The sequence below is a fragment of the Mustela putorius genome, unplaced genomic scaffold, assembly GCF_011764305.1.
Source record: "Mustela putorius furo isolate JIRA1106 unplaced genomic scaffold, ASM1176430v1.1 tig00003834_pilon_pilon_pilon, whole genome shotgun sequence".
In the NCBI taxonomy this organism is placed as follows: Eukaryota; Metazoa; Chordata; class Mammalia; order Carnivora; family Mustelidae; genus Mustela; species Mustela putorius.
In genome coordinates this window covers 84,575,734-84,595,892 of record NW_025421987.1, presented here as the reverse complement: position 1 = coordinate 84,595,892, position 20,159 = coordinate 84,575,734, and the positions used below count along the sequence as shown (strand labels likewise).

General features: G+C 41.1%; 1 protein-coding gene and 1 non-coding gene across 3 annotated transcripts in view; both read left to right on the top strand.

Moving 5' to 3' along the window:
- The window catches only part of KLHL6 (kelch like family member 6), a 69,604-nt gene that overhangs the window by 30,886 nt on the left and 18,559 nt on the right, over positions 1–20,159 (top strand). For both annotated transcript variants that reach the window (XM_045088668.1, XM_004745090.3), the window contains exons 3-4: positions 7,234–7,683; positions 15,664–15,901. In XM_045088668.1, the coding sequence (XP_044944603.1) occupies positions 7,234–7,683; positions 15,664–15,901 (688 nt within the window). The remainder of the gene's footprint in view (positions 1–7,233; positions 7,684–15,663; positions 15,902–20,159) is intronic.
- LOC123394648 lies at positions 18,637–18,740 on the top strand. The gene has a single exon (XR_006609401.1). It is a non-coding gene; the product is annotated as a small nucleolar RNA U13 (small nucleolar RNA).

Here is a 20,159-nt window from a genome sequence, read left to right as displayed (position 1 = left end):
GGAAAGGGGAAAGGATGGGAGATTAGGATCAGTGGTAATTTACAGTTTTTAAGTATGAAGATTCCTCTTTTGGGGGGGCAGGAGGAGCAGAGAGAGAATCTTAAGTAAGCTCCATACCCAGTGTGAATCCTGATGTGGGGCTTGGTCTCATAGCCCTGAGATCATGACCTGAGCCAAAATTCAGTCAGACACTTAACCGACTGAGCCAGCCAGGTACCCCTGAAGACCTCTCTTTGACATCAGTACACACCCCATAGAAGAACAACTTTACTTTTCATAACTATTGTCTGAGAAGAAAAATGGTGACAGAAGATTTATTGTGAATTCACAAACAATTCACTGAAAAATCACAACAATTTCAAGTGATTTTTTTTTTAAGATTTTGTTTATTTATTTGACAGAGATCACAAGTAGGCAGAGAAGGCAGGCAGAGAGAGAGGAGGAAGCAGGCTCCCTCCTCTGAGCAGAGGAGCCCCATGCAGGGCTCGATTCCAGGACTCTGAGATCAGGGCCTGAGCCGAAGGCAGAGGCTTTAACCCACTGAACCACCCAGGGGCCCCTGATTTTGGTTTATTAATCTCATCAACACATTATGTACTCTTCACAAACACTGATTTCTTGGGACTTGAAGGTAAGAATACCAATGTCTATATATACCCTTTGCAATAACTGTAAGGTCATCTGGGGACTGTGGTCAATGAAATTGCTTATTTGGGCCAAAATAGGGTTCAGTTTTTCTGCACTTGATTTGAAGGCACCTCTGGGAGGTGTGGAATTATACTGGTTAAATCTGTTAAGACCCCATATTCTGGAAAGCATGAAGGGAAGCAGAGGAGGGCCATTGGAGTTGGGGAGCAGGGGGTAAAATCTCACTGAGGCAGAGACTTCTCATGGGAACAGCAGCCATGTCTCAAGTGGTTTCTTTGATTGTATTTTTAGTCTCCCTCTTCGAGAGTCAGGTGCCTGACTGTAACCTTTTGCTCACATGTCCCCTCAAACAGGAAGTTGGCTGTCTGTTGCCATTATCTGTCATAGCTCAGCTTTAATAAACAAGTTCATGTGTCATAGGGACAGGCTGAGAAAGAAGATTTATGCTAACATCCTAAGTAATCTTGACTAAAGAAAACAATTTATATGTTATTTATATTATATTTACTATATATAATTAATATATTATATTTACAATATATATTTACAATATATATAAATAACATATAATTGTTTTCAATTTATATGTAAACAATATATATGTAATATATATGTAAAACAATTTCAAATTGAAAACAATTTCAATTTATATGTAAAACAATATATATTGTTTTACTATATATTGTAAATATAATATAAATAACATATAAATTGTTATTTATATTTATTGTAATAACAATATATTATATATGTATATTATATTATATTTATAATATATATTGTAAATATATATTGTAAATACAATATATATTGTAAATATAATATAAATAACATAAAATTGTTTTATATTTATATATTCATATTCTAATATTAATAAATACAATTAATTTAATTATTTATTTTAATTAAATATTAATAAATATCAATATTAATATTATCTATTTATAAATATATATTTACAACATATAGTAAATATAATATAAATTATATAAATATAAATTATATTTACAATATATATTGTAAAGAAAACAATTTCTTGTTCCCATGACTGCCCTGTACATCATAAGTTTCCCAACCACTGGTTAGGATGCTGCTGTACACCCCTCGTGCTCGAAAGTGTTTCTTGAAGCACTTTCTTGAAGTATTTTGGGGGAAATGTAGGCAACTTGGAGATCTGCACTACTCTTGTCCTCCTAAGTCCTCTTCAGACTCTCCTGGAAGTTTGTTAGCTCAACACTGTGACAGTTACAAAGGCAGTGCAAAGGCCAGTAAGATGAGTGAGCTAGCCATGACCTTGAGTGCCATCTGTACCACCTACTGGCTGTGTGACCTAAGGCAATGTATTTAACTCTTTGAATTCTCTGATTCTTCCTCTGTGCAATGGTCTGGGCCTGTGTATATGTATATTTTTAGTAATATTACTATAAAAATAAGTAAATAACATTTTATATTACTATAAAAATAAGTAATAAAACCTTGTATTATATATAGATATATAATATATAAAATACCGGCCTTGTTATTACTTATATAGTAAAAATAGTCATTAAAAAAATAAAACATTCATTAAATTAAAAAATGGATGGGAAAGTATCTAACAGATCTTGGTGCATGCTGGGTATCCAAACTATTTTCCTTCTCTCTTTCTTTTCCTTCTTTTGGTAGAATTTGTGCTAGGTGCTCTTGGAAATAAAACACAACTATGACCTACCTAGAATCTGCCCTTGAGATACTTGACCATAGTACAAGGGAGAAATGTAATCAGTGCTCCACAGAGGGGCAAGTGACTTGCCCAGTGGAGCAGTGAGGAGGGAGGAGCTGATTCCATGTTGGCAACTGGAGAAGCCGAGAAGGAGGAAGTGGCTCTTGAGAAAGAACCTCACGAATGGATAGGATTTCTCTGTTTCTTTTCTCTTCTCTCCTCATTCATTCTCTTCCTTTCTTCTTAAGCAAGTATTGACCCAGAATTAAAAATATCCAGAGGTAGAGAAGGTTTAAAGCACAGTCTGGTTAAGACCCTCTGGTTCTGTCAGCCTGGTTCTCCCTCTTGTGCTGGCTTTGTCCTCAGGTTTATGGATAATAGAGAGCAACTCAGTGTCTCCTGTAAACTCAATTTCGGGAAAACTGACACATGTGCAAACAGATGTTTGTACACCATCATAGGGGTTCACAGACTCTGGAGCCCATCCATCAGTCCCAGATTTAACACTCTGAATGAATAAAATAGCCCCTATGTAGATAAGTTGATGGTCATGGTACTCTTATCCCCCCCCCTTTTTTTTTTTTGAAGTTAACTTGAAAGGGGCCTTTTCAGTTGAAAGGGTGAACCATCCTGAATCCTTTCTTAAAAAATGGAGCTCTGAAGTAAAACTTGCCTAGGCAGGGAGAGCAGGATTTTAACAGATAGTGATAAGGGAGAAAGCTGGTCCAGGCTGATGAAGCAGCATGAGCACAGAAAGGCACTGTGACAGGTGAGCTTAGAAATATTTGGGTAAGGTGAGCAGATAGGTCTCACTGTGGAAGGGTTCTATCAGGGTGAGTTCTGGTGACAGTACATGGCTTGAGGGGTAAGAATAAGGCTAGGTCTTCACTTTTAGGCAATGGAATCCCTGAACTTTGTTACATGCATTTCTCACACTTATAGTTTGACACTTGTGTGATTATTTGATTATTAATGTCTGCCTTCCCCATTGGTCTGTCAGGTCCAATGAGCATAGGCGCTATGTTTCTTTCTGCTCAGCTCTGTACTCCCAGCACTAGTTGATGGCCTACTACATAATGATGTTCAGGACACATTCTAGAAATTAACAGTTGGGTGAATAGAGGGATGAACAGTTTCTTGGTGGGGAGCGACACTTTGGATCAATGTTTCTCACAAATGTGAGCTCTTTCGTGGTTTCCTTCTTTGCTCATCAGTTGTGATCAAGCAGGGGTAGAAATTAGCACCTTGTTGGCCAAGCCTTTTTTTGGGCAGATCACATTATCGGAGCTCTCCTTGGTGAGGTGTGCAAATCATGGTTGACATCTGCCAGGTTCTTGATTTGTGCGCACACAGTTTGACCTAAGGTAGCTTGAAATGGTCTAAAAACATGCGTTTTTGGAATTAGATAAGACTGGTTCAAATTTTAGCTCTACCTCTTATTAGCTATAAATTTCTGAGGAAATTACCTTACTTCTCTGGATCTCCTTTCCTCATCTATAAAACAGGAATGACAATAAATAGCTATAGTATTGTAAGGATTAAATTATCTGGGAATATAAAGGGGCTGGTTCATAGGGGGTGTTATTTTTTACATTTTGTTTTATTTTCTCATTGTGTACTTGAAAATCATGAGGAAGTATTTTATTTTTTCTGATTTTAAAAGAAACATCATATTGGATGCCTTGGTGGCTCAGTTGGTTGGGTGTCCAATTCTTGATTTCAGCTCAGGTCATGATCTCAGGGTCATGGGATTGTGCCCCACTTTGGGCTCCACACTGGATGTGGAGCCTGCTTGGGATTCTCTCTCTCTCCCTCTCCCTTTGTCCCTGTACCCTTCTCCTGCTCCTGTACTCCCTCTCCTTCTTAAAAAACCATAATAATAATAAATAAAATAAAATAGCAACTTCATGCCCAATGTAGAACATTTGTTCTAAACAGCAAAGTCTAAAAGACAAATTAATTGCTTTATCTATAACACTGCATTTGAAATAAACATGATAGCGTTTTGATGTGTTGCTTTCTAGTGTTTTCTCCATTCATGAGAAACTTTATTTTATTTCTTTGTTTCTATGAGAAACTATTTTAAATAGAGAATTCTATCACATGGCACTCAAAGCAAGGGAGTACAAATAGGTGAACAGTGGGGCGCCTGGGTGGCTCAGTCGGTTAAGCACCTGCCTTCAGCTCAGGTCATGATCCAGGGTCCTGTGATGGAGCCCTGCATCAGGCTCCCTGCTCAGTGGGGAGTCTGCTTTTCCCTCTTTCTGCCGTTCCTCCTGCTCGTGTTCTCTCTGTCAAATAAATAAATAAAATCTTTAAAAAATAATGAAAAATAAATCAAAGATAAGTAAGTCTTTCTCTCTACCCTGACCCCAACTACCAGTTCCCCTGTTCCCCAGAGACATCCGCTATTACCAGGTTTTTAGGTGACCTCCCAGGGCTAGTTTACATATTTAGAAAATCTATTTAATCATCTTCTCACGCAAACACTGGAGTAGGTACCTGCCCTTTGCACTGGAGGCCGCCACAAAAGTGGGTTCCATTTCAGTGCTCATAGGCATCTGTGGGCAGGGCCATGTAGGGCTCTGGTGACAAGTTCTGAGGGCTAGCAAGACTTGGTCTCGGTTGTGCATTTTTACTCTTTGAACTGAAAATCTGCAAACAAGAAAACAGGTGTTAGAATTCTCAGTCTCAACCGTTTCTACAGTTGCTCATGTGAGAAACAGATTGCAGGCAATGGCCAAGGCCAGCAGACAAGGCGGTCTGAAGCAGAATTCAAGCTTCTCCAGCATTTCACTGACACTCAGTCAATGTTTCTAAACTGATGGCTTGAATGAGTGTTCTGACATGGAAAGATAATATCTTGCAATTGGGATTGATTAGAAAATCAGAGATGTGTGTCTCCTAGAATGCTCTGGAGTGAAGGCCAGAGCCTAAATTAATATGGCTTACTCTGAGACCAGTCCTGCTCCACTGCCCCGCTACCCTCAGTTCATCACTGGAGCGTCTCGTCTCCTCTGCAGTTTGCACCCCATCTGATCCAGGTCTGTCCGTCCAAACTCTCACTGGGTTATCTCACTGCCTTCAGACCAGCCCTCCCTGCCGGAGAGACCAGGTTCTCTCTACTCAGACTTCCTCTTTCCCTCCTGTTAATTAATTCATCAACCCAAGAACACTGAGAACTTGACCTTTTACTTACCCAGGGGACAAGGAGGGGGGATAGGAATTTGGACTTGTTCAGAGCTAAGCTCCAGAGAGCAGTGAATAAGAATGAACTGGTGCATTTGAATATTGTACACCTGAAACTAACATAACATTGCATGTTAACTATATTGGGATTAAAATAAAAAACTTAATAGGGCACCTGGGTGACCTAGTCGTTAAGCATCTGCGTTTGGCTCAGGTCATGATCTCAGGGTCCTGGGATCGAGCCCTGTGTTGGGCACTTTGCTCAGCGGGAAGCCTGCTTCTCCCTCTCCCTCTCCCCCTGCTTGTGTTCCCTCTCTTACTGCTTTGATCAAATATATAAATAAAATCTTTTTTAAAAAACAACTTAATAAAAAAAGAAGCTGATGCATCTGAGGCACCTCATCTGTAAAATGAATAATAAATAATATAATGGATATGACATGCTTTGTAAGTGGTTAAGTGCTATATAAGCATAAGGGGCTCATATTTTTATAAGGATGATGATAATTTAAAACTAAGACATGGAAACCAATAATTTTACAAATGAATTTTTAACTTACTAAAGTGCTACTTATTCATTTTAGAAGATTTTTAAAATATATAAAAAAAAGTAAGGGAAATTCTCAGAGTCTTATTAGAAAATGTGATATCTTACAGTATATATACAGTATCTGCCCTTTCTATCCCTATGGGACTGTGTCTATGGGAGGATTATTTTTGCTTTGGCAACAAATTTTGCCCTGTGATTTACTGTGGCCAATTAAGTGTGAGTGGAAATGACATGTGCAACTTCTGAGCTGAAATTTTAAGAGCCTAGTAAGGCTCTGCCATCTTTTTTCTCCTGTTCACAAGACTGGCTTTTCTATCATTCTAGATCTTGGAATGAAGACTTCTGTTGGACATGTAATGTGAGTGAGAAATAATCATTTATTCTTGTCAGTGCCTGAGATTTGGAGGTTAATGCAGCATAAATTGTCCTAAAATACCTGACACAGTGAAATATAATAACTGTTAATATTTTGGTGTATATCCTTCATGCTTTTTTCTATACCTATATTCTATATTTTTTAATAAAAATAGGATCATAATATACCTATGATTTTGTGAAGTGCTCTTCTCATTTCAGCTGCAAAATTTTAGTATATATCTCTCTCTAAAACACAAAGATTCTTTTTGAAATATAATCACAACATCATTATCACACTTAAAATGAATACTAATCCAAACAAGGTCCAGATTTTGCACAAGGTTGATGTGTCTCTTACATCTCTCTTCATTTCTAAGTTCCTCCTCCCCACCTCTCTCTCTCATTTACCCTTGAGTTGTATTTGTTGAAGAAACTGAACTGGTTCCGTAAAGTTTCTCACAGTCCAGATTTTGCTGATTGTATATCCCCATGGTACCATTTAACATGTTCCTCTTTCTATTATATTTCCTGTAAATTGCTGATTAAATCGAGAGACTTGATCAGATTTAGAGAACAGATATTTAAACTCAATACATTATGAGCATTTTTGTTGTGTTAATGACTACAAAGTTGTCAAAAATAAGAATCTATATAATTTCTTTAGCTGGTCCTCTACTGTCAGTCCTTTGGATTTTTCTCATTTTTTGCCACCATACACAACTTTCTGATAAGGCTTCCTGTGGACTGATGGTTCTCTGGCCTGATTTGCTTCCTTCTGTTCTCTTAGTTCCTGCGGATGGTGGATGCCTGTGCCAGCTTCCTAACAGAAGCCTTGAACCCCGAAAACTGTGTTGGAATACTGAGGCTGGCAGATACACACTCGTTGGACAGTCTGAAGAAGCAGGTTCAAAATTACATCATTCAAAACTTTGTGCAGATTCTGAACTCTGAGGAGTTCCTCGAACTTCCCGTGGACACTCTCTACCACATCTTGAAGAGTGATGACCTCTATGTGACCGAGGAGGCTCAGGTGTTTGAGACTGTGATGAGTTGGGTCCGGCACAAACAGTCAGAACGACTCTGCTTGCTCCCCTATGTCCTTGAGAATGTGCGCCTGCCACTTCTGGACCCATGGTACTTTGTGGAGACAGTGGAGGCAGATCCTCTTATCAGACAGTGCCCAGAGGTCTTCCCGCTGCTTCAGGAAGCCAGGATGTACCACCTTTCGGGCAATGAGGTGAGTTGACATTGAATGAGCCTGTAGTTAAGCAACGAAGTAGAGGAGTCAGTGGCCTTACAGAAATATAGGTGAGGCTGGCTTACCAATCTTTACAGCACAGAGAAGGCACTGTTCTGTTTGTGGTTTGAGTCAGGCAGTTCCAAAGGCCCTGGATTTCTGATCTGTAAAATGGGGCTGACACGACATAAACACCTACTGAGAGGACTGAGTGAGATGGGAAATCACTCAGCACCATGCTGGGCACATCCTCCCTCATCCCAGGGCATAAGGGTGGAGGTTGGCAGGGGTGACACATACAGGATGGAATGTGCCCTGTCTGGTCGCCATCCTATAGGAGTACTGCTTTCCTAGTTTGCCTGCTCTGGAGAACCATGGGTCTCTTGGATATCCTATGACATTACCTTGGTTCAGACTGTCATTGTTTCCTTCCTGAGTTTCTGAAAATTCCCAAAACTCACCTTCCTGCCCTCAGTCTGGCCTCCCTCCAATTCATTCATCAGCTGGATGATCTAAAACTCGAGCATGAGAGCACCTGGGTGGCTCAGTCTTTAAGCAACTGCCTTCAGCTCAGGTCATGATCCCAGGGTCGTGGGATCGAGCCCCGCATCAGGCTCCCTGCTCAGTGGGAGGCCTGCTTCTCCCTCTCCCACTCCCACTGCTTGTGTTTGCTCTCTAGCCATGTCTCTCTCAGTCAAATAAATAAATAAAATCTTTAAAATTAAAAAAACAAAACAAAACTCAAACCTAATTATTGTGCTCTTGAGCTTATCCTCTTCACAGCTCCCCATGACTCTCAGGGTAAAGCCCACACCCTTCATGCCTGAGCTCCCAGAGTCTCGCTTACCTACTTTACCTCTGCCCATTTCTCTAGTGCCATCTCCAGCCTCTCCCCACTGCTAGGGTCCTGTGCACTGCTTGCAGTTCCCCAAAGTGGATGTGCTTTTTCATCCACTTAATGCAGACTAAGGCTCAAGTGCTTTTTTCCTCTTTCCATCTAGTTGACTTCTGTACCAGCTGCAAAAAGTTAAAAGCACCACCTCAGAGACCTCCCTCATTCCCCTAGCACCTGGTGCATTGCTCTGTCGTAGCACCAACCGCCACATGGTAACCATTGACTTCCTCATCTGTAAAGGTCTCTATACTGGCAGCTTGTTATGGTCAGAAATATGTCTTATTGGACTTTCCATCTCCAGACCTTACGAGAATCCCTGATATAGAGTAACTGATTGGTAAATGTTTGTTGAATGAATAAATAGGTACCAAGATGATGAATACGCATATCATTTGGCTGTACCTGGTTCTCCTTAACAGCTTCTGAAGAAGTGTTTTATTCAAAACTTCATAAACACAAAAATAGGTTTAGTGGAAAGGAACAAAACCATCAGGAAATAATAATATAGAGACAGCGTGTTAAGTTTATACGCATGAACACACACACCTATATACCACCGTACAGTAATTCTGGGATAGGCTTCTAAACCTTCATTAGGCCATTGATAGAAATCCTAACCACAAGTGGTTTAGAAATTATCTTTCTGAGGCCACCGGAGCCTCCTTCTTTTCCTATATGTCCTTTCCTATTTGTGTGTTGCCCTCAGATCTGCTGTCATTGATTCACTCTGCAACTATCCTGAAATGTTTAGTACAATTTACCAGTGATACTATCAGAATCAGGAGGTCAGGAGGGTTTTTGTTTTTTTAAGATTTTATCTAATTATTTTAGAGAGAGAGATTGAGAGAGAGAGAGAAAAAACGTAAGTCAGGGAGAGAGAGGGACAAGCAGACTCTGCACTGAGCTCGGAGACTGATGTCAATCTCACAACCCTGAAATCGTTAACCCAGCCGAAGTCAAGAGCTGGGTGCTCAACAAGCTGAGCCACTCAGGTGGCCCAGGAGTTTTCTTTGTGAGATTTTAAAATACAAATTGTATTTCTTTAATATATATAGGGTTATTTATTTCTTCTAGAATGCTCTAGAAATTCAAAGAATTTCCCCATTTCATAGAGGTTATGGAATTTACTGGCATAAAGTTACTAATGGCATTCCTTTATTATCCTTTTAATATCTGTAGAATCTATAGTGATGTCACATCTCTCACTCCAGATATTAGTAGTTAATGTTTCCTCTCTTTTTTTTCCTGATCAGACTGGTTAGACGTTTATCAGTTCTATCAATTTTCTCAAAGAAACACCTTCTGGTTTCATTAGTTTTTAGGGTTTATTTTATTTATTTGAATCTAATCTTGATTATTTTCTTTCTTCTGCCTACTTTGGGTTTAATTATCTCTTGTTTTTTTAAATTGGAAGCTGAAGTAATTGATTTGAGAACTTCCTTATATTTTCTAGTATTATCAGTAGTGCTATAAATTTCCTGTGAACTATTTTAACAGCATCCCATATATTTTAATAAGCTATACTTTTATATATGTATGTATGTATTTTTTGCAAATAAATTCTGAACACCGACTGTGTGCCAGATATGGCACCAGCACTACAAAAACAGTATCTGCCTTATGGTCTATCAGAGAAGCTAAGACACTAAGTGAATGAACAGTGATGAGTAGACTGAAAGAGGGAGTCCAGGCAACCATATGGGTCCTACCACATGCTAGGTATGTGGGTCGCTGGCAGATGGCTTAGCACTGGGTCATCAAAGCCCTCATAAAACTGCAGACAGTGTCTGTCTCTACAGCTGCTCTCAGTTCAGTGTTCAAAGTATAGAGTCTTGCTCAACTACACTTCCAATATCCTAGCTATTTTATTTCTGCTTCCTGTATCCTAAGTCCCTAAAATATAGGTAATAAAGGTTTTCTGCTGATAAAAATTACCTAAGTTGCTGCTAGGAAGTATGTACTCTGACTTTGGTATTTGCAGTGTGTGGGAGAGTGGCATTATGAATTTTGGGTTTAGGAGAGGAGAGAACTCTGATATCTGGAAGAGTTTCCAGTGGCAGGAACTTGGGCTTTAAATTTAGGCAGATCTGAGTGACGCCTGGGTGGCTCAGTTGGTTAAGCAGCTGCCTTCGGCTCAGGTCATGATCCCAGCGTCCTGGGATCGAGTCCCACTTCGGGCTCCTTGCTCTGCAGGGAGCCTGCTTCTCCCTCTGCCTCCCATTCTGTCTGCCTGTGCTCGCTCTCTCCCTCTCTCTCTGATAAATAAATAAAATCTTTAAATAAATAAATAAATTTAGGCAGATCTGTGCTTTAATCTTGACTGCACAATTTACTGACAGTGTGACCTTGGGTAAGCCAGTTAGCTGCTTGAAAGCTCTGTCCTGACCTATAACATGGAGACAATAATGCCTACCAACTGATACAGTGAGAATTAAATAGGATAATGAATGAGATGTGGTTAGCACAGTGTCTGGTGCATGGTTAAGGCCCCACAAATGAGACTATTCTCATTCTTTTGCAATTCCATTATGGTGCACTATCTCTCACAACCAGGCATTTTCTCTCTCTAAATCTAGGATTTCTCTTTTCTTTTCTTTCTTTCTTTCTTTTTTTTTTTTTTTAAAGATTTTGTTTATTTGTCAGAGAGAGAGAGAGAGAGCACAAGCAGAGGGAGTGGCAGGCAGAGCAGGCAAAGCAGGCAGAGGGAGAAGCAGGCTCCCTGCTTAGCAAGGAGCCTGATGTAGGCAGGATACCAGCATCCTGGGATCATGACCGGAGCCAAAGGCAGATGTTTTACTGACTGAGCTACCCAGGCATCCCAGATTTCTCTATCCAGGCATCCCAGATTTCTCTTTTCATTGTGTCCAAGGGTTACTGCTTTTTCCCAAATCCACCTCAGGGCACTTTCTCTTTCCTGTTTTACAGTCTGGGTAACTGAACTAACCAACCATGGTGATCTTTGAATTGGGGTGTCAATTGCCAGTTCATTCCTTGAAACTCCCTGTCTGTTCACTACTTGAATAATCCTGGGTTTCCTCCTGATAATGGTGGTCTAAGTCCGGAGGCTGCTTTTTGAACACAGTTATCCCCTTAACCTTCCTTTTCCAAACTTCAGCTCTTCTTGTCCTGTCATCATCTCTCCCTTTTAACCTTTTTCCTCCTCTAAGTTTAGGGAGGTGGAAAACAGTGGGATCTTTTAGAACCCTAAAGCAGATGTCAATCTACATTCGATTTAGGAGTGGTAGCTAGTACCTTCATAGAGAGAAGTCTTTGGGGGCAGATATAGTTTCCCCTTTATTTCATTGCCTCCTAAATGTCTAGTGACCACCTTGATTTATACCCAAAGCTGCTCTGGCATGTGTGGTGTCTCTCACTCCTGAGTGAGGCAGAGGCTCACCCCTGAGGACAGCTTTGTTAAAGCAACATGGTCTCTTCTGCTGGTCCCCTAGTATAGGCCTTGTTAATGAATAGTCAGCAAGGTGCAACTGTTCTATTTTTAACAATCTGAAAAGAAACTAGTTAGGCCTAATTGTTGCATGTGATTCACTGGCAAACCCTTCTGTGTGTCTGTAACAAATTTGCACATCTCTGACTTCAAGACTGGCCTTGTCATGATGCCTTTGGGGTTAATATTTTGTCAAATGTAGCTGAATTTACAGTTTGATAATAGTGCCACCACTTAGGAGTTCTGTGGTGCCTAGTGATGAGGTGGGTCTTAATACCTAACAATGCCATCAACTAGATGGTTGTATTAGTTATCTATTGTTGTGTAACAAATTGTCCCCAAACTTTAAGGCAATAAACATTTATTCTCTCACAGCTTACAGGAATCTAGGCATGGTTTATTTGGGCAGTTCTGGCCTAGAGTCTCTCATGAAGCTGTAGTCAAGCTGTTGGCAGAGGCTACAGTCATCTCAAAGCTCAAACAGGGTTGGAGGATCAAATTCCAGGCTCACTCACAGGATTGTTGACAGGTGTCAGTTCCTTGCTGGCTGTTGGCTGGAAGCCTCAGTTTCTTACCACGTGGGCCTCTCCACAGCAGCTGGCTTTTCCAGAGAAAATGGCCCCAGAAAGACTGTGAGATCCATCAAGATGAAAGCAGTAGTGCTTTTTTATTTTTATTTTTTAAAGATTTTATTTATTTATTTGACAGAGATCACAATAGGCATAGAAGCAGGGAGAGAGAGAGGAGGAAGGCTCCCTGCTGAACAGAGAACCCGATGCTGGGCTCAGTCCCAGGACCCTGGGATCACAAACCAAGCCAAAGGCAGAGGCTTTAACCCACTGAGCCACCCAGGCACTCTGAAAGCTGTAGTGCTTTTTATTTATTTATTTTAAAGATTTTATTTATTTATTTGACAGACAGAGATCACCAGTAGACAGGCAGGCAGAGAGAGAGGAGGAAGCAGGCTCCCTGTGGAGCAGAGAGCCCGATGCGGGGCTTGATCCCAGGACCCTGAGATCATGACCTGAGCTGAAGGCAGAGGCTTTAACCCACTGAGCCACCCAGGTGCCCCGCTGTAGTGCTTTTTAAAACCTAGTTTCAGCACTGGTAAATCATCACCTCTGCTGTATTCTGCTGGCATAGAGGCCAATCCTGGAACAATGTCGGGGGAACAACATAAGATGTAAATACCCTGAGGTGGGGATTGCTGGGTGCCATTGTGGAAGCTGGTTACAATGGTGATCTAGACTGGAAAAAAGTCTGTATTGGGTCCTGGGTTACCTAACACATTCATTCATTCATTCATTCATTCTTTCGTCCATTCATTCATTCAATGAGTGTTCATAGAATCCCACAACCTCCAAGCACTATTATTGATGCTGAGGATCTATTGGAGAATAAGGGCTGTTTCTGCCATCAGGGGACCTTATAGTAAATTACAAAGAAGTAGGAAAAGTGTTGTGATAGGAGAATTCAGGACTGTGGGGAACAAGTGTAGAAAGTCAAGAATGACTTCTTGGAAGAAAGGACCAAGGGACATTACAAAAAATGCCTGTGACTTAAAGGGTAGGTGGATGGGGAAGTGGTATGGGAAATCAAGGACAAATATTATGGGAGGATCCAGATAGCAGGAATGCAGAGTTTTCAGTCAATGAGAGCAGTCTTCCACAGCCTAGGACTCAGGAATAGGGTCCCAGGCTAGGAATCAGGAGTAAGATCACAGCTAGTCCAGTCCCCTACAGGCCAATAGGGTATTGAGGCAAGAGAACAGCCACTGTGAGGAAGATGGGGCCTTCAGGGGAAGGCCGAGGTCTGGCTTTCAGAACTGGAATAAAGGTCATACAGGGACCAATTCTGGGAAGCTAGTGCTATCATCTAAGCATTGCTCTGCAGTCCCTAATTCTTTTTTTTTTTTTTAAGATTTTATTTATTTATTTGACAGAGAGAGATGACAAGCAGGCAGAGAGGCAGGCAGAGAGAGAGGAGGAAGCAGGCTCCCTGCTGAGCAGAGAGCCTGATTTGGGGTCGATCCCAGGACCCTGGGATCATGACCTGAGCCGAAGACAGTGGCTTAACCCACTGAGCCACCCAGGCGTCGGCGTCCCTGCAGTCCCTAATTCTTTTGAAAGGACCAGATTGGTGCTGGAGTTGCATCTCAGCTGTGGGGAGGGGAGATTTAGGGACATGAAGCAGGGCAGATAGTGGGAAAGAAAATGGCAAAGTGGCAAAATTTGTCTTTGGTGCCAGCTTATTGCTCAGATCCTGTCCTGCCAGCTTGGTTTCTCACAGGGACTCCAAGTTCCCAGGACCACCCCTCCCACCCTTATCCCAGCTGTCTTCTCCACTGTCAGTGCCCTCCGATTCTACCCATTGCCCTCCCGCACTTCTTTCTGCTGACCTCCAAAGGAGAGCCCTGCGACACACTTCATGGCCATGAATTGAGTATGAAAAATTTACTGTATCTGACTCTTTGGTACAGAAAACCAAAGTCTCTTACTTTGTTTGGTCTGCTTATTTGTGACCATTGAACCTCAAGTTTGCCACTTGAGGGGGCAGTTTTTGCTACTGTAACCTGTTTGTCACACCTGTGGTCAAAATTGAAGTGTCATAGCCTGTGTGAGGTCAGCCTGACCTTGCAGACTGCTTTGGTCATTGAGAAATGGGTGCTACCTTTCCATCTCCTATTAGCCCACTTGCAGAACCTGCCCCACTGAGCCCAGGGGATGGATGGAACCAGGAAGAGGGCAGCTCTCCCTTTTCCCCAGTAATGCCAATATGACATCTCTAGCTGCTTCTTCTGCCATGACTGTTAAGGGCTGTGCCTATGCCAGGTGCTCCGCTCATCCCTCTACATCACAACCTCATGAATGCTCACAATGACTTGGTGACACAGAAGTGATCTCAGGCACTTGTGGAGATTGTGTTGCTTCTCCAAGGTCACATAGCCACAGGTGGTGAAACCAGGACTAAACGCTGGTGTATTTGACTTTCAAACCTCTGTTCTTTCAGCTGGGTTCAAATATCTGTGGTGTGGTTTTTTTTTTTTTTTTTTTTTGCTTGTTCAGGGCTCTGAAGGGTCATATCTTTGATGTTGGGACCCAGTCCTCCAACATCCCTGGCCACACCATGCTCCTGTTTGAGACTTTTCCCCTAAGTCTCCAAGTGCTCTTGTGTGCCTACCATCAGGACTTCTCTTTCAGAAGAGGTCTGGTGGTGAGCAAAGTCTGGGATATCATTAAGAAATTGAAACCGGGAGTGGGAGAAGGTAGCCAGAAATGAAATTCCAGGGTTCAGACCTTCAGACTGGGCAGGAAGGTTGAAGTACATTTGATGGTAAATGGACCTGGACTTCTTAAGATAGCAGCAAAAGCAACAATAGGTAAACTTTGTTGAGTATTTAATATATCCTGGGCCCCTTCCAGGCCAGGCACACTGCATATGTGATACCATTTCATCCTCACCACAGACCTATGAGGTAATTATGGCTCAAGTCCCCATTACACAGATGATGGAGCTGAGGCTCAAGGTGAGGTTACATGGTGGCAGAGTTGGGAACTGGGCTCTGCTCGGTCTGGTTCCATAGCCTGGGCTCTGAACCTCTGTGTCATCCTGCCTTTATGTACTCCCATTGGTTTTCCAGATCATTTCGGAGCGCACCAAGCCCAGGATGCATGAGTTTCAGTCTGAGGTATTCATGATCATTGGTGGCTGCACGAAGGATGAACGGTTTGTGGCGGAGGTTACCTGCCTGGACCCCTTGCGGCGCAGCCGCCTGGAGGTGGCCAAGCTCCCCATGACAGAGCATGAGCTGGACAGTGAGAATAAGAAGTGGGTGGAGTTTGCATGCGTGACATTAAAAAATGAGGTCTACATCTCAGGTAAGCAGGAGCCAAGTGATGCCAAAGCAAGTCCCCAGGGACACTATGTATTTTCTGAGTGAGAGCCAGGCAACAGACTTAGAAGGATTACTATGAATGGTGATGATCTAGCTCTGACAGGGTCACCACATGGAAACCAGGAGCTTAGGTGATCTATCCTGGAAAGCACATTCTTACTTAATGGAGACTAACCTGTGAGCAGTTGTACTAGGATCTGGGGAAGCAGCAGACAGGTCCGGTCCTTCATAGAAAGGAAGAAGGAAAGTGATACTAGAGCTTATTTGGTATTTGCTAGAGGTGTATGACACTGAGCTGGGCACTGGGTAATGAATAAAAATGTCTGTTGTTCTCCCCAAACCTGAACCTCACCTCAAATTTATTGTTATACTTTTAAGGATTTTTTAAAAATGTGTTTATTTGATAGAGAGACATGCAGTGAGAGAGGAAACTCAAGCAGGGGGAATGGGAGAGGGAGAAACAGGCTTCCAACAGAGCAGGGAGCCCAGTGCAGGGCTCGATCCCAGGACCCTGGGATCATGATCTGAGCCAATGGCGACACTTAACTGACTGAGTCACCCAAGTGCCCCAAGTTGTACTTTTAGATGCTCCAGTAGCACACGATACTTTGTCATTTCTCACTTCTAAGTTACTTGCTTATTTACTATTACACTGCGCCTGACTCCAATTAGTCCTCGAATTCCAGAAGAGTCAATACTGTACTGCCAGTACCTAGCCCTGCGCCTAGCTACTAGTAAATGCTTAATATATATTTATTAAGTGACAAAGTCTCTATCATCTTTACAGCACAGTAGATGAATTTACACTTTGGTGGTATTTAATCATTTTCCTCTCACATCAACTCTCTAAGGTAGGTGATTTTAATCTCCAGTTTACAAATGGAGAAAATGCAGGCTCTGAAGGGTTATGGAATGCATCTGAAGACAGGTCACACACTGGTAAGCATCAGGCAGGGTCTCAACCCAGGTCCTCTGAGTCCCATGCTCTCCCCAGCTCTTCTTGGGGCTCCTGGGCAGGAGACAAGCATCCCTTGTCTTCTCTTGGTGGCTTTCTCTAATCTGTATTTGTTTGGGGAAGAGCTTCTTCCCAGAACCAAATACAGAGTCCAAACTCCAAAATCAAAGTCACATCAGTTCTTCCCTGGGAATGTTAATGTCATAGATTATGTGATAACTTTTGTTTATCTTGTAGAAATAATTTTTTAAAGGTCTTATTTATTTATTTGACACAGAGAAAGAGAGAGAGAGCGAGAGCGCACACAAGCAAGGGAGCAGCAGAGGGAGAGGGAGAAGCATGCTCCCTGCTGAGCAGGGAGCCAGATGCAGGACTCCATCTCAGGACCCTGGGATCATGACCTGAGCCAAAGGCAGAGGCTTAACCATCTGAGCCACCTAGGCGCCCCACTATAGAAATATTTTTTGATTGCTGTTGAAGATTCAAATAATATAGAGAGTATAAAGTAAAATATGCCAGTTTCTCTGTGCCATTACCATCTTACATGTTTTAACTTTTTTTTTAATTAAAGATTTTTATTTATTTATTTGACAGACAGAGATCACAAGTAGGCAGAGAGGCAGGCAGAGAGAGAGAGGAAGGGAAGCAGGCTCCCTGCTGAGCAGAGAGCCCGACGAGGGGCTCGATCCCAGGATGCTGAGACCATGACCTGAGCCGAAGGCAGAGGTTTAACCCACTGAGCCACCCAGGCACCCCCATGTTTTAACTTTTTTACAAAAATAATTTTATATTGGTTTAGAGTAAGCTAATGTTAGTTGCTGTCACAAATTCTAAATCTCAATGGATTATTGCAATAGTATGTGGGGAGAGTGGACCTGCTTCACTCAGTCATTCAGAGACCTAGCCTTTTTCCATCTGATGATGCTACTGTTTTCCATACGTGGCCTTCAAGGTTAATGGAATTCAGGAAGAGGGAGATACTGAACGAGTTGAGAAAGCACACCTGCTCATAACAGCCTCAGCCTGGATGGGAGGCATCAATCTGCTTACATTCTATGGACAAGAACTAGCCACATTCCCTGCTGTACCACCAGCCCCCATGGAGGGGGTCTAGGAAATGTAGTTTAGCTGCGTGCACAGGAGGAAAAGACAGGTTTGGCAATGTCTATGTCACATTTGCTACACACGTTATATTCTACAGTTTGTCCTTTTCTTCACTTAGATTTGTTGTTGTCTATTGAAAAATGATACAAGCAGTGCATGAAGGCATGCTTGTTACACACAGTTAAATCACAGAAACTTGTACTTCAATTAATGATTTATTTTGGGCATAATTACATATCAATATAATGAATCTTAATTATGGATTAAGTCTATTGAATGAATGAAACAATTTTTTTAGTTTTTATTTTCCCACTGGAAAAAAATACTGCAATAGGCATTTTATTTTATTATTTCAAGGATTTTATTTATATATTTTAGAAGTGGGGGGGAAGAACAGAGAAAGAGGGAGAGGGACAAGCAGACTCCACACTGAGCACAGAGCCCCACACAAGGCTCAAACCTATGACTTGGAGATCATGACCTGAACCAAAATCAAGAGTCAGGTACTCAACCAACTGAGCCACACAGGTGCCCCACAATAGGTATTTTAAATTTAAATTTAAAATACCAATAGGTATTTTAATACACATATATTTAAGAACTTGTGCTGCTGTTTGGAGAGATTCCTGGAGATGGTCATAAGATATGTCAATTTAGGGATCCTTTTGTAGTTCGTAAGCATCATGATTGGGTGTTCATGCTATTGTGTGACATGTGCCTCCCTTAAACCTTTTTACGACCATGGCACATTACTCATCTGGCGTGAAAAAAAAAAGATATATCAATTTAGAATTTTTGTAGATGTTGTTAAATTGTGCTCCAGGAAGGTTGTAACAATTTACAGTTCAAACAACGTTGAACAGTGTCCATTTTCTACATCCTTACTAACATTTTTCATTATTGACTTACATTTTTAATAGCCTAGAATATTTAATTCATTAATTCAATAATTAATTCATTAATGATGATATCACATTTTCATATATTTATTAGCTAACACTTTATTATTATTTTTAGCTAACACTTTATTTTTTTAAAAAATGATCTATTCCTACCCTTTGTCTTTCTATTGTAGCTTGCCTTTTTGTTAATTTTTTGGAGCTCTTACTATATATCCTTTGCTGTTTGTATTGCGAATAGTTTCCCTCAGACTATGATTTTCTTTTAACTTTGATTTATATTGTATATAGTAACTTTCTTTCCTATGTGATTCTATGTTTCATTCATGTCATGCTTAGAAAGCCCCTCCCCACCCCAAGATCATCAACATCTTCTATATACTCTCCAGTTATTTTTATAAAACCATTTACTTTTGAATTTTATTTTCACCATAATGTGAAAGAAGGATCTAATTTAATTTTTCTCCAAATAGCCAATTGTTCTACTACCATTTATTTAATGATCCTTATATCTTTCGATCTCTTCTGAACTCTTGTTTTTCATTGGTCAGTTTGTCTCATCTTATGCCAATACCACAGTGTTTCATTATCATAGCTTTTTAGTGTATTTTGGTATTTGCTACAAAAGCCTTCTTATTCATTCTTTTTCCAAAGTTTCTTAGAAATTTTTCCAAATTTACTCTTCCAAATGAAATTGAGAATGATCTCTTCAAGTTCCCTGAAAAGTTCCGAAGGCACTGAATGCATCAATTAACTCAGGGATGGTTGACATTTTTGCAATAACCTGTCTTTTCATCTATGCACATGATATGCTTCCCACTTAATCAGATCTTCCTTTACATCTTGCAGTAAAAATCATAAATTTTTCTTCTTTTCAATATAGTGCACATACATTTCTTTGAAAGCATATAGTTATTTTATAACTTTTTAAAAAAAGATTTTATTTGAGAGAGTGTGTGTGTGCATGTGTGAGGGGGGAGGGGCAGAGAGAGAATCTCAAGCAGATTCCTCGCTGAGTATGGAACCCAGTGCAGAGCTCCACCCTATGATCCTTAGGCCATGACCTGAGTCAAAAGTCAAGAGTCGGACTCTTAACCAACGAAGCCACCCAGGCGCCCCTCTTTTATAACTTTTGACACTACCTTAATGGGATCAATGTCATACACAGTGTTTTGAATAGAGACCTCTAAAAGGTATACAACCCAAGGAAAAAGGGCTAAACTATATGAACAAAAAATTCATGGAAGAGGAAGAAGCTTGGTCTCCTGAGCAGCCAGGAAAAC